The sequence below is a fragment of the Gorilla gorilla genome, chromosome 11 (assembly GCF_029281585.2).
Source record: "Gorilla gorilla gorilla isolate KB3781 chromosome 11, NHGRI_mGorGor1-v2.1_pri, whole genome shotgun sequence".
NCBI classification, from domain to species: Eukaryota; Metazoa; Chordata; class Mammalia; order Primates; family Hominidae; genus Gorilla; species Gorilla gorilla.
Window position 1 is genome coordinate 17275605 of NC_073235.2, and position 14261 is coordinate 17289865.

General features: G+C 37.5%; 1 protein-coding gene across 3 annotated transcripts in view; it reads left to right on the forward strand.

Moving 5' to 3' along the window:
* The window catches only part of DPP10 (dipeptidyl peptidase like 10), a 1401573-nt gene that overhangs the window by 1358566 nt on the left and 28746 nt on the right, over positions 1–14261 (forward strand). For all 3 annotated transcript variants that reach the window (XM_063694707.1, XM_031008786.3, XM_019022737.4), the window contains exons 20-21: positions 11463–11657; positions 12344–12398. In XM_063694707.1, coding sequence (XP_063550777.1) covers positions 11463–11657; positions 12344–12398 — 250 coding nt within the window. The remainder of the gene's footprint in view (positions 1–11462; positions 11658–12343; positions 12399–14261) is intronic.

Genomic DNA, 14261 nt, shown 5'->3' on the forward strand with positions numbered 1-14261 from the left:
ATTGTGTGGGATTCTAAGTCTCTTTGTAGGTCACTAAGGACTTGCTTTATGAATCTGGGTGCTCCTGTATTGGGTGCATATATATTTAGGATAGTTAGTTCTTCTTGTTGAATTGATCCCTTTACTATTATGTAATTTCCTTCTTTGTCTCTTTTGATCTTTGTTGGTTTAAAGTCTGTTTTATCTGAGACTAGGATTGCAACCCCTGTCTTTTTTTGTTTTCCATTTTCTTGGTAGATCTTCCTCCATCCCTTTATTTTGAGCCTATGTGTGTCTCTGCACGTGAGATGGGTTTTCTGAATACAGCACACTGATGGTTCTTGACTCTTTATCCAGTTTGCCAGTCTGTGCCTTTTAATTGGAGCATTTAGCCCATTGACATTTAAGGTTAGTATTGTTATGTGTGAATTTGATCCTGTCATTGTGATGTTAGCTGGTTATTTTGCTCATTAATTGATGCGGTTTCTTCCTAGTCTTCATGGTCTTTACAATTTGGCATGTTTTTGCAGTGGCTGGTACCGGTTGTTCCTTTCCATGTTTAGTGCTTCCTTCAGGAGCTCTTTTAGGGCAGGCCTGGTGGTGACAAAATCTCTCAGCATTTGCTTGTCTGTAAAGTGTTTTTTTCTCCTTCACTTATGAAGCTTAGTTTGGCTGGATATGAAATTCTGGGTTGAAAATTCTTTTCTTTAAGAATGTTAAATATTGGCCCCCACTCTCTTCTGGCTTCTAGAGTTTCTGCTGAGAGATCCGCTGTTAGTCTGATGGGCTTCCCTTTGTGGGTAACCCAACCTTTCTCTCTGGCTGCCCTTAACATTTTTTCCTTCATTTCAACTTTGGTGAATCTGACAATTATGTGTCTTGGAGTTGCTCTTCTCGAGCAGTATCTTTGTGGCATTCTCTGTATTTCCTGAATCTGAATGTTGGCCTGCCTTGCTAGATTGGGGAAGTTCTCCTGGATAATGTCCTGCAGAGTGTTTTCCAACTTGGTTCCATTCTCCCCATCACTTTCAGGTACACCAATCAGACCTAGATTTGGTCTTTTCACATAGTCCCATATTTCTTGGAGGCTTTGTTCATTTCTTTTTATTCTTTTTTCTCTAAACTTCTCTTCATGCTTCATTTCATTCATTTCATCTTCCATCGCTGATACCCTTTCTTCCAGTTGATCGCATCGGTTACTAAGGCTTGTGCATTCGTTACGTAGTTCTCGTGCCGTGGTTTTCAGCTCCATCAGGTCCTTTAAGGACTTCTCTGCACTGGTTATCCTAGTTATCCATTCATCTAATATTTTTTCAAAGTTTTTAACTTCTTTGCCACTGGTTCGAACTTCCTCCTTTAGCTCGGAGTAGTTTGATCTTCTGAACCCTTCCTCTCTCAATTCGTCAAAGTCATTCTCCATGCAGCTTCGTTCCGTTGCTGGTGAGGAACTGCGTTACTTTGGAGGAGGAGAGGCGCTCTGATTTTTAGAGTTTCTGGTTTTTCTGCTCTGTTTTTTCCCTATCTTTGTGGTTTTATCTACCTTTGTTCTTTGATGATGGTGATGTACAGATGGGTTTTTGGTGTGGATGTCCTTTCTGTTTGTTAGTTTTCCTTCTAACAGTCAGGACCCTCAGCTGCAGGTCTGTCGGAGTTTACTGGAGGTCCACTCCAGACCCTGTTTGCCTGGGTATCAGCAGTGGTGGCTGCAGAACAGTGGATACTGGTGAACCACAAATGCTGCTGCCTGATTGTTCCTCTGGAAGTTTTGTCTCACAGGAGTACCCGGCTATGTGAGGTGTCAGTGTGCCCCTACTGGGGAGTACCTCCCAGTTAGGCTACTCGGGGGTCAGGGACCCACTTGAGGAGGCAGTCTGCCTGTTCTCAGATCTCAAGCTGCGTGCTGGGAGAACCACTACTCTCTTCAAAGCTGTCAGACAGGGACATTTAAGTCTGCAGAGGTTATTGCTGTCTTTTGTTTGTCTGTGCCCTGCCCCCAGAGGTGGAGCCTACAGAGGCAGGCAGGCCTCTTTGAACTGTGGTGGGCTCCACCCAGTTGGAGCTTCTGGGCCGCTTTGTTTATCTACTCAAGCCTGAGCAATGGCAGGCGCCCCTCCCCCAGCCTCCCTGCCACCTTGCAGTTTGATCTCAGACTGCTGTGCTAGCAATGAGCGAGACTCCGTGGGTGTAGGACCCTCCGAGCCAGGTGTGGGATATAATCTCCTGGTGCACCGTTTGTGAAGCCTGTTGGAAAAGCGCAGTATTAGGGTGGGAGTGACCCGATTTTCCAGGTGCCATCTGTCACCCCTTTCTTTGACTAGGAAAGGGAATTCCCTGACCCCTTGCGCTTCCTGGGTGAGGCGATGCCTCGCCCTGCTTTGGCTCACACAGGGTGCGCTGTACCCACTGTCCTGCACCCACTGTCTGGCACTCCCCAGTGAGAAGAACCCAGTACCTCAGCTGGAAATGCAGAAATCACCCGTCTTCTGTGTGGCTTATGCAGGGAGCTGTAGACTGGAGCTGTTCCTATTCGGCCATCTTGGCTCCCATTTTTTTTTTTTTTTTTTTGAGACGCAGTCTCACTCCTGTCGCCCAGGCTGGAGTGCAGTGGTGCAATCTTGGCTCACTGCAACCTCTGCCTCCTGGGTTCAAGCTATTCTCCTGCTTCAGCCTCCCGAGTAGCTAGTATTACAGGTGCCCGTCACCACACCTGGCTAATTTTTATACTTTTAGTGGAGATGGGGTTTTGCCACGTTGGCCAGACTGGTCTCAAACTCCCGACCTCAGGTGGTCCGCCTGCATTGGCCTCCCAAAGTTCTGGGATTACAGGTGTGAGCCACCACACCCGGCACTTCCTATGCTTTTATGAGAACTTCTACTCTCACAGCATTATGATTACAACAGGGCAGATATTCTAATCCCCATTTTTGCAGGTGAGAACACTTGAGGGACAGAATTGATGAGCAATATGCCTCATGTTGGACAACTACTAAGAAGTGAAGACTCAGCAACAATGTGCAATACAAGCTTTTATTACTTTTCCCTAAGAAAAAATTCTAGGGGTAAAGGAATTTAAAATATGTGGTGTAAATTCAGAAAAAGACCCATAATTAGAACTTAATAAACAAAGGAGATTTTTTAACACCTTAAATTTATAATCTTATTCTGGCTAAGAATTCCAATTTCCTTTTGCATTGAGGTTATAATTGCTTATATGCCAAAGGTATAAGTGAATATTTTGTTGAGGTCAACTTTTATAATTGTGTTCTCTCAAAAAACTGGTGTTATTTGTCTATCTATGGTTTATAATTTCTTTACCGCTATATGTCGGTTTACTAAGTTGCAAGATGGTTCTGCTAATGCCTGCTTATACTTAGTACTATAATCATTATTATTCCTATTTAACTGATGCAAAAACTCAGCTAAGGTGTAAAATTCCCTGTGTTTATATAACCACACTTTCCAGTTGATAAATGGATTTTTAGAGTGCAGGTAAAGGATTATATAGTTAGAAAACCAGTATTGTATCACCACCATACATTACTGAAGGTGTCATGATGCCCTACCAAGGATCAAATACAGGTTGAAAGTTAGTAATAATTAGCATCCATTCCTGTATTATCAATCCATTGCACAGATATGTATCCTTCGATATGTAGCCTATGTATTGTCAGCCTCAGTACGTACTCACTACATTCCCATGCTGAATTGCCCTCTCCTTGAAAAAATACAGAAATTTAAGTTTGTTGTGGAGATTGTCACCTGCTTCTTTTTTAAAGATACACATACTTTGTTCTATTTTTTATCTAAATTGTCCCCCCACCCCCAGTTCCTGAAGCAAGCATGTAGAATATTTTCCATGATCATATCCAAAGTGGACTTGCTGCATAGGAGAGTCACATTGCAGTTATGTGCACATGAAAACTGAGATAAATTCTCCTGTCTTTGGTGTGTTTATAAAATGTGCTAAGCTTTCTTTTAACCATGAATAATTTAGGTATGACCCTTTCTAAGTGCAAGAGAATAGATCAAATGCTATCCTAGCTCTGTGATGATATAGCTATTCCCAGCAACTGAAAGAAAAGATCATCAAAGCCTCTTACCTTTCTACGTACTCACCCACACTGTTAGAAATTATCTCAAATGAAAATTGGCCAAAGGATAAGAATTAATGTAGTAAGACTTTGACAGCAAAGATCATTAGGAGATTGTACATTCCTTCTATTTTATTGAACAACTTCTGGCTAGGAGATGTCCCTGAGGTCCTTTTCTATTGGTTGTATTCTTATATTTTCAAGTGCTGTCTAAGATGTTTATCCTGAGGTTAATTTTGTGTGGATAATGCTAACAGTCCATTTTTGAGTTTTAGAGCTGGCTCATTAATATCTATGCTATTCAGTGTTTCAACTTGTGTAACAATAAGGCTTTCAGTTTTTGGATTTGTACTACAGTACACGTAACTTCAGTTAAACAACTGGACTGTGTTTTTTCTTCATTACTCTCATGATGGTCATTATGCAGTTTTTGCCTCAGGCTAAGGAGACAATCTCTGGCTTTCATTCAAGATAAAGAGCAAAATAGTATCAAATTCCCTTCAAGAGAAGGAAGAGTGCCTTTGGCCGATAATAGTTGATCATGACATGAGGAAAACTATTTCATTAAAAATAGAAGAGAGAAAAAAGGGACAAGTAGGAGGAAGGCTAGGGGAGAGATCCAAAAAAAGATTCAATTTTATTAATGCAAAATACCCAAACTTGGAGATCAAGAAAAAAAAAACATTAAAACATCAAATATATGTTTTTTTAAATTCTTTAAAAACACGAAAAATTCTGATTGAGGAAAAACATTAAATGCATTTTTCAGGTTTATCTGAAGTCACAGATAAGAATATTAATGATGCTAAAATGTACTGAACAGACCCACATATGAATCAGTGAAAATACTTAAGAATTTTTTCTTTAAAATCAAACTATAACGGAGTTCAGAGGCACTCTGGATTTTAGCAATTTAAAAGCAATCACTGTTACTAATCTAACTATGAAGAAGCTCGTAAGATACCTTTAACATATGGATAATAAAATTGCAAAAGTGACAGACACTTGTTCAAGAGATACATGCTGAGCATCATATACATGTGTGAAAGGCACAATATTTCTTTTCCATTTGTATGGCTATATAACTATAATTCAAGTCAGCGAAGATTTAGTTATGTGACATAAAAACTACTAGAATAATAAAGAGATTTTTAAATTATGTGTATTTGTGCAAATAGACTAGAGGTCAAGAATACTTTGATGACATAAAACCACCTTCCCTGAGAAAGTATGTTCTTGAATAAAGGTGCAGGAATTACTGATGCAGAGTTGCATAGAAATAGCCAGATTTGGGTGGCTCAGCTTCTACAAGAGGAATGGAAGGTGTAGGGTCAAGTCCCAAAGTGTTGTCCAGACCTAGGTTAATAATATTGAACACCTATACCAAGAACCAGGCACTTTACGAAGCTACATATAGAATCTCATTTAATCCCTCCCATAACTCTACTGGGTAGATGCTATTATCACCCTCTATACCAAATTAAAAGCAAACTTAGGCATAAGTGTCTAAAGCCACTGGACCTGGGCTCAACTCAGTTTGATTTGATCCCCATATCATCTGTACCTTTTCACAGTGACATGCTTACTTCTTTATAAAGTCTAGGTCATGAATGCAGGCAACTTTTCTGAAGGTTTGATAATGGACAAAGTCTGAGAATAAAAATAGATGAGTACAAGTGATTTGGAGGTTAGTACAATTTGAGAATTTAATTTATGAACAGAATTTTTTATACATTATCAGGTAGCCTTCATCATAATCACCGCCAGAAAGAAAAATCTTAGAACTAGGAGATAGGGTCTTGGTAGCGGCATGAACAACCTTGATCGTATCAAATGCTTTCCTGGTTATGACTTATAAAAAAAGGAATTCAACCAAAAGCTACACTGTAAATAAACTAGGGTGAGGAATTTGAAGATTATCTTAACAATATCCCTAATGGAAGAAGATGGGAATGTGGACAAGAAACAGTTCTCTGGTAGGAAAAAAATAATGTAATTCCTTACATGATGAAGTAAATACAGTGTATGAGAAAATTAATTCAGCCATTTTTCATGTAGGAAAATCCATCTATGACAAGAAATTTAAAAATAATAAAGAGATAAATAGAAGGAATTGGCCGAAGAGGCCCTTAGCCAATATGTGGATCTATGTGTACATACTGCTTGAAAGAGGGCAAACTTCATTATACTTTAGATATACATATGCTGCAACTAAATCATCATGGATTATAAATCTCTATAAAGTAAATTTTTAATTAAACCAAGGCAAATATTGTTTAAAGCTACTATCCTATGTTAATCTCGTATTCTACCTGAAATGAATTGTCATGAAGAATAAAATGGAAGCATTGATAGTTGATTATGCTTCAGAATATAAGGTAATATTGTTCTTTGCGTATTGTTTCCTTTTCCTTACCTTGATTTTTATTCTGTTCTTTACTCCTCCTTTCACATTCTTTTTAAATTCATAATACCTACAATTAAATTGCAACCCTTGGTTCTCAAGGATTCTAGCTTTCAAACAGGTACTCGTGCAACTGAGTGAACCTGTTGTAGGCCTAGAAAGAGCGATGAACTGAGATGACTATAAAGCAATTCTCTCTATGTCCCCTCTTTCCACTGCCCCAGTGGACACAGATAAGCAGCTGACAAATTCTGCCATGCTTTCAACTGGTCGTCAGAAGTCCTCTCATTAGAATAATATTCTTCCTTCCATTTATTATAACTAAAGCTTAATTGATAAGGATAAGAGCTTTCAAAAATGTACTTTTAATGGGCTGCAGTGTCTCACGCCTGTAATCCCAGCACTTTGGGAGGCCGAGGCAGGCGGATCACGAGGTCAGGAGATCGAGACCATCCTGGCTAACATGGTGAAACCTCGTCTCTACTAAAAATACAAAAAATTAGCCAGGCGTGGTGGCGGGAGCCTGTAGTCGCAGCTACTCGGGAGGCTGAGGCAGGATAATTGCTGAACCCAGGAGGCGGATCTGGCAGTGAGCCGAGATCGCGCCACTGCACTCCAGTCTGGGCAACAGAGCGAGACTCCATCTCGGAAAAAAAAAAAAAAAGTACTGCCCTGATAATTTGTGATCTTAACTATTTACCACCAAATATTGCTTAACAATGAAAACAATAAATAAAAATAAAAAGAACAATTAATTGCTCAAGGTACCTCAGCAGATTGGTAATGAAATCAAGGACTAAAACCTTAGTCTTCTGAATATAAATTCAACCCTCTTTTTAGAATTTAATTGAAAGACTTTGTGAACCCGATCAAACATGTAGTTTGAACAAATCTCTATACTTTAATCCAGTTTTGGTATAAATGATGTTTTGTTATGTCATAAAGAGGTGACTTGTTCTGTCATTTAAAAAATCTATTGAGTATTGTTTGTTTTATTCCATTTTTTCTATATTTTATTATATTGTGAACTCATCCATACAGACACATTCAGTGTTGAAGGTATTGAAAGAGATGAGGATTCTGCCCTCAAAGACCTTAACTTCTGAGAAAAGTTTGCAGTCTTAATTTGATTCTGCTGCTTGTGTTAGGAAATAGACAAGTTTCATATTGCTATGACCTTTTCACTGCTTAAAACAGATGGAATTGTTCTTTTCACCGCAAATTTCAACAAAGTTGTATGTCCCCACTCTCAACCTTGAAACACCCTTCTTACTGTGAATCCCCAAAGATTTCTGAGACAGAGATAAAAAAGCAAAATTGTGTAGAAGGAAAATGAGGGAGACACTCAGAAAGAAACAAAAATAACTAAATCAATTCGAGCTCAGCAATCTTGCACAGCCAATACACACATGAGTCGTGGTACCCATTTATTATAAGATAGATGATTTGTCTTTAGTACATTCTGTGTGGTTATCCCTAGCACCAAATGTTTTGCTATTCCTATTTTACTGAATAAGTACTCTTTGCTTAGCTTTATTTATAAGTCTAGTATTTTCTGCTCAACACTTTGTGAACAAGTAAGGTCCCTCATTTTTCTGCACATGCCTGGTTTGTTCCTTATAATGCTGATGATTAGCATCATAATCCATGTTATTTTAAGTGTATGTTGAAATAGATATGCCTATATTGTGCACCAAAGAAAAAGAAACAACACCCAATTAGATCACAGAAATGGGTTCAAAATCTTTGGTTCATAATGAATCGATACCACTTCGTGATCTAACATTTAAAGCTTGGAAAGACTAGGTTAAAGTTTAAGATGGCAATTAAGAGAAGAGAGCAAAATAGTGAAATTGTAGTTTTCTTCTATGAGTGTAGCAATAATGAGTAAAGGATTGAAGGATTTGTTTTAAAAAACCTGTTGCCATTTACTAATTGTGAGTTTGAAAACTGTGCCTTACTTTAAACTCTATCTTAAAATAATTTACTTGCCTGCCATAAAATGTCTGACTTATTTACATTTTAACTAAACATAACTTAGCTGGGAACTTCTGAAATCGCTGTGAACAAGGCAATGTGTCATACGTAGGTTGGAAAGTTATATCTTTTAAATAAACAAAACATCTTACATTGCCTTAGCACTGCTGCCAGAGTTTATAAAGGTGAGCAATCCTGCCTTAAAAGTTACGGACACTCTGGTGATCACTCCAAGGCTCTGTCGATTGCACTTTTTTTATATCCTTGTAAGGCTTTAGATTTCATTGGTCCATCTAGAAAATGGGAGTACCTCTGACATAACGGCTCATATTACATAGCAATTATGCTTTATCCGTAGATATTGTGCATTTAATTACTGTACAACTAGCTGAAATTCTTTATATAGTTCTCCATTTTTAAGTGTAACTCAAAGAAATATGCTCAACATAAGCAAAATTATCTTCAAGTAAAAGAATAAAAAACAGTTGTTATTGTCCTATAAATCTAATCATGGTTTTGTTCATTATACTTCATAAAGTATTTTCAAATGCCTTATGCCATTAATGCTTACAAAATGTCTTTGAGGAAAACATGGTAGTATTTGCCATCATTATAGACACAGACTGAGTCCTAGTGTTTCAGTTATTTTTGCCTATGTTCATAGTAAAGTTGAGATTCAACCTTGGTATTTTTACTCAGCTTAGTATTCAAAGGTGAAGTTAATCTTTGGTACCTGTTCTCTGTGAATCAAAATATTTGTAATAAATCCACAAGCTTCAAAATGCAGTGTCTTTATGTAAACTCAAGTCTTTTTAAGGCCTTTCCATTTTAAACTTCATCTATTTTCCCTGAAGAAGGTCTACTTCAACAAGCATTGGCTCTGTCCTATGCACACTAGAAATTATGCTAGGCATGATTCGTGCTAGTTCTCAAATGTTAAACAAGCTGTATCAGGATCAACTGGGCAAATGAAACAAACAAACAAACAAACAACAAACAGCAATTCCAGGCTTACTTCTGAATGAAGACATCAGACTTCTAGGTTACAGCATGGGGATATGGGTAGTAATAAATTTCAAATGATCTGATCAAGAGCCAAGGTTGCATAAATTAAAATACATTTAAAAAGAAAATATAAAAGAAAAGAAAAAATAGGTGGCAAACACTGTGGAAAGACAAGGCATATTTACATTTGAATCACTGAAGATCACATTAAATGAGTGATTTAGAAAAGAATGGAGGAGAGTTGTGATTCATTAATTTCTATGGCACAGTTTATTTATGGTGTTTATTTATTTATAATACATCTCATAATCCACATAATAGAAAACTTACTCCCAAAAAGATTTACTAAACTTTGGAAATATGGAGTACATGACATAATGGATCTTAAGTGCTTAGACCACAGAAGTCATTCATATTAGTTTGCTAGGACCACCATAACTAAATATCACTGACTGGATATCTTAAACAGTGGAAATTAATTTTCTCACAGCTCTGAAGGCTAGAAGTCAAAGATCAGTGTGCCAGCAGGATGGGTTATTTCTGAGGGCTCTCCTTGGGTTGCAGACGACCACCCTCTTTGCTCCTCTTCATATGGTAGTCCCACTGTAACTGTGCACCTCTAGGGTCTTTTGTGTGTCCAAATTTCCTCTTCTTTAATGGGCACCAGTCAGATTGAATTAGGGCCCACCTTTGTGGTTTCATTGTAACTTGGTTACCTTTTTAAAGGACCTATCTCCAAATATAGTCACAATCTAAGCAACTGGGTGTTAGGGATTCAACATATAAATTTTGGAGAACATAATTCAGCCCCTAACAGCTTTTAATAAATTTTAGTTGCTCTGTGTTTTGTCTGATTCTCTACTTACTTCTTTATGTAACTTACTGGATTCCACACAACCCCTGTATCTGCTCAGTTTCATTTGTTGCTGAAAGGTTATTTGCTGTAGTAAATCTGATAACCTAAAAGCTTGTTATTGGAGATGATTTGTGTATTGGGGCTTCTAGATAAACATTTACATAAAGAGGAAGGCAGGAAAGTTTGGTGTTTTTACCTTGAAGAGTGAGTAGGCTGGGAATTTCTCACAGGTTGCCCAGCTAACAATGGAGATCCTTTCAGGGTTGGATGTTTAAATGGTCTTCAAATCTATCATATGCACAACTTCCTGTTGGAACTATATCTAGGTATGGACCTAGATACTCTATGTGATTGTTTCAGAGTCTGATTTTTTACTTTTTCTGTATTTTAGAAAATTAACTAATAAATATTTTAAGCTGACATTTTAAAATTGTACCTTCTTTTCCCTCTGGAAAGAACATTCATGCTTTATTATTTGTGTGTCTTTCTTTCCTTCTAGCTTTCAAATTTTTCAAACATATGTATCTATGCTTCTTTCTGCTGTCAACTTTAGTGATAAAAAAAGAATTTTTCTCGCTGCTTGTTTAAATTTTCTCCAGTGAGAATTCCAGCACAAAAACAAACAAACAAAACAATTCAGGAAATACTAATGCAGTTTTTCTTTTTACGTTTAACATTATGTATGGTTGTACATTTCCTGTTAAATTATTATCAACTTTTCATAATTGGTTCTGCCCTTCAGCTCTTGGAAGCCATTTGCAAGACAGTTCTAAAACACTATGGAAGAAATCCAATAAAGATAGACTTGTCTACCAACTTGACAGTCATTCTTTAGAAATGCCTTAGAGAAAGTATTATCCATTTTCTTCATTTTTCCCCATTGAGAAATGAGCTAAACTAATTTCTACTGCAATGTTAAGCCATACTTTCATTTCATTCAGGGAACTTTTCAATTACAGTTTTACAAAGGAAAATACAATTTTACAAAGGAAAATTGTAATTTTACCTTCAGGTTTATTATCAAGAATTAACAGAAATTTTAATAGCCAGCACAGTTCTTTCCCATTACTTAACTTGTGAGTATGAAAGGTAAAATTTCTACCAGATTTTCAATTGCTCTTGTTTTGGTCCAATATGTTGGTATTTGCAGGGATGAAGAACCAGGAGGCCAGTTGGTTACAGATAAGTTCCATATTGACTGGGATTCCGTACTCATTGACATGGATAATGTCATTGTAGCAAGATTTGATGGCAGAGGAAGTGGATTCCAGGGTCTGAAAATTTTGCAGGAGATTCATCGACGATTAGGTTCAGTAGAAGTAAAGGACCAAATAACAGCTGTGAAGTAAGTGGATGCACATTTTTCTTCTCTGTTTTCTATAATGACAGAGTCTAGGTATATGACATATAATATTACTAACCCTGACTCAAGGCTTCTATTTTAGTGATTGAGCAATTTTGTAAGTTAATCATAAAGCCTATTTCATTTTTTTTTCAAGTACCTGTCACCCTTAGTGCTATAATAAAAGAATTCTCATATTTCCCCTCTGGAATTAAAATTTACTTTGGATTTATGAAAGTTGGATACATTTTAATTATACCACTATATTATTTGTTTACAGTAATCCACAATGTCTGTTGTATCCTCAGTTAATCACAGTTCTTGAAGTTTCACAGATACCATTATCACACTGGCATGAATGTGTGACCTAAGAAAGTTAGTGGGTTCTTTATAATAGCACACAGAAACCAGATATGATATTGTTCAAATGTAGATGTTGACTCAGTAGGCCTGGAATGGGGCCCAGGCTTCTGCATTTATAACAAGCTTTCAGGTGATACCAAACTACTAGGCCATCACTTTGAGTGGCAAGATTTTGGAGTATATGACCCTTATACATCAATAGAGCTACAGTTAGTAAAGCATTTCTAGTCATTAGCTATTGTTTTGTATGTATGCATGCCAACTATATATTTATATTTGCATTTAACTCACAAAGATATAACTGTTGTTTTTCGTTTTCATTGCAGATTTTTGCTGAAACTGCCTTACATTGACTCCAAAAGATTAAGCATTTTTGGAAAGGTAAATTGTAGAAATGCTGAATCTATCTTTTTATGCATATCTATGTTACGTAATATCCTATTACACATTCACAGGAGGCCAGTTGGTTACAGATAAGTTCCATATTGACTGGGATTCCGTACTTATTAACATGGAAAACCTCACTGTAGCAAGATCTGATGGCAGAGGAAGTGGATTCCAGAGTCTGAAATGTATATATATAATATATGTATATATACATACATATATGTATTGTTTGTATGTATACATATGTAATTACATGCTTCATTATATTATCATTCCTCTGTATTAACCTTTAAAAAATAATAGCATAATTAGTATTATATACAGTCAGTCATTTATTAATTCAGTAACTATTTATTGTGCAGTTAGTTGGCACCTGGTGTCAGAAGTAGAACAACAACAGGACAAAATGGGGCTTTGTTTTCATGAAGCTTGTGTTCCAGAGAGGGGCAACAGTAAAGAGGTAAATGAAAAACACAGTTTCATATAGTAATAAGCCTCATAAAGAAAACAAAGAAAAACCGATACATAAAAGCTAACTGCAGACGCGCGGCCAGTGTCACTAGACTGAGTGGTCAATTTAGGACTCTCTGATGAGGTTGTGTTTGAAGCTATACTAAATAACAGATGGACGCTGGTCAAATAAATCTCTTGAAGCAGAATATTCTCCACAGAAAAGAACTAGCAAGTATCGCAATCTTAGGAAAACAGACACAGGCTTAGAAACTAGGAAATGACCAGTGTGTGCATAATTACGTCACCTGTGCTCTCGGCACGATATTTACTTATTGCAGTAACTCTTATGTCAGGTTCAACATTATTTTGACAGTGGGAAAATAGACCTCATATAGATATTTATTAGTTTGTTTTTTATTTTTGTTTTTTGTTTTGTTTTTTTTTTTTTTTGAGACGGAGTCTCACTCTGTTGCCAGGCTGGAGTGCAGTGGCGCAATCTGGGCTCACTGCAACCTCCACCTCCCAGGTTCAAGCGATTCTCCTGCATCAGCCTCCTGAGTACCTGGGGACTACAAGCACGTGCCACCACGCGCAGCTAATTACTGTATTTTTAGTAGAGACGGGGTTTCACCGTGTTGGCCAGATGGTCTCGATCTCTTGACCTCGTGATCCGCCTGCCTTGGCCTCCCAAAGTGCTGGGATTACAGGTGTGAGCCACCGTGCCCAGCTTACTGAGCTTGTTTTTAACACATCAGTGGACAATATATTATAAAGGTAAAAAGGCTGGGCGCGGTGGCTCATGCCTGTTATCTCAGCACTTTGGGAGGCTGAGGCAGGCGGATCACGAGGTCAGGAGATAGAGGCCATCCTGGCTAACACGGTGAAACCTCGTCTCTACTAAAACTACTAAAAATTAGCCGGGCGTGGTGGCGGCGCCTGTAGTCCCAGCTACTCGGGAGGCTGAGGCAGGAGAATGGCGTGAACCCGGGAGGCGGAGCTTGCAGTGAGCCGAGATCGCGCCAGTGCACTCCAGCCTGGGCGACAGAGCGAGCCTCCGTCTCAAAATAAAATAAAATAAAATAAAATAAAATAAAATAAAATAAATAAAATAAAATAAAATAAAATAAAATAATGTAAAAAGATGAAAGGAAAAGGGGGACCTTGAACTATTTTAGTTTACAAATAAAGCAAATTCTTGGTGTTCATGGATTTAAACATATGATATTTTCTACTATTCATAAGTAACCTAGAGATCCATGACATAAAATAACTGGTAAGTTTAATTGGGGCGTAAATTTTAGTGGTACACACTGACAGGTGGGTGTATAAAAAAACCACTTAACAAATGAGTAAAATACTATCAGTGCAAATCACGACCATCCTCTCTCCACTTCAAACATCTGC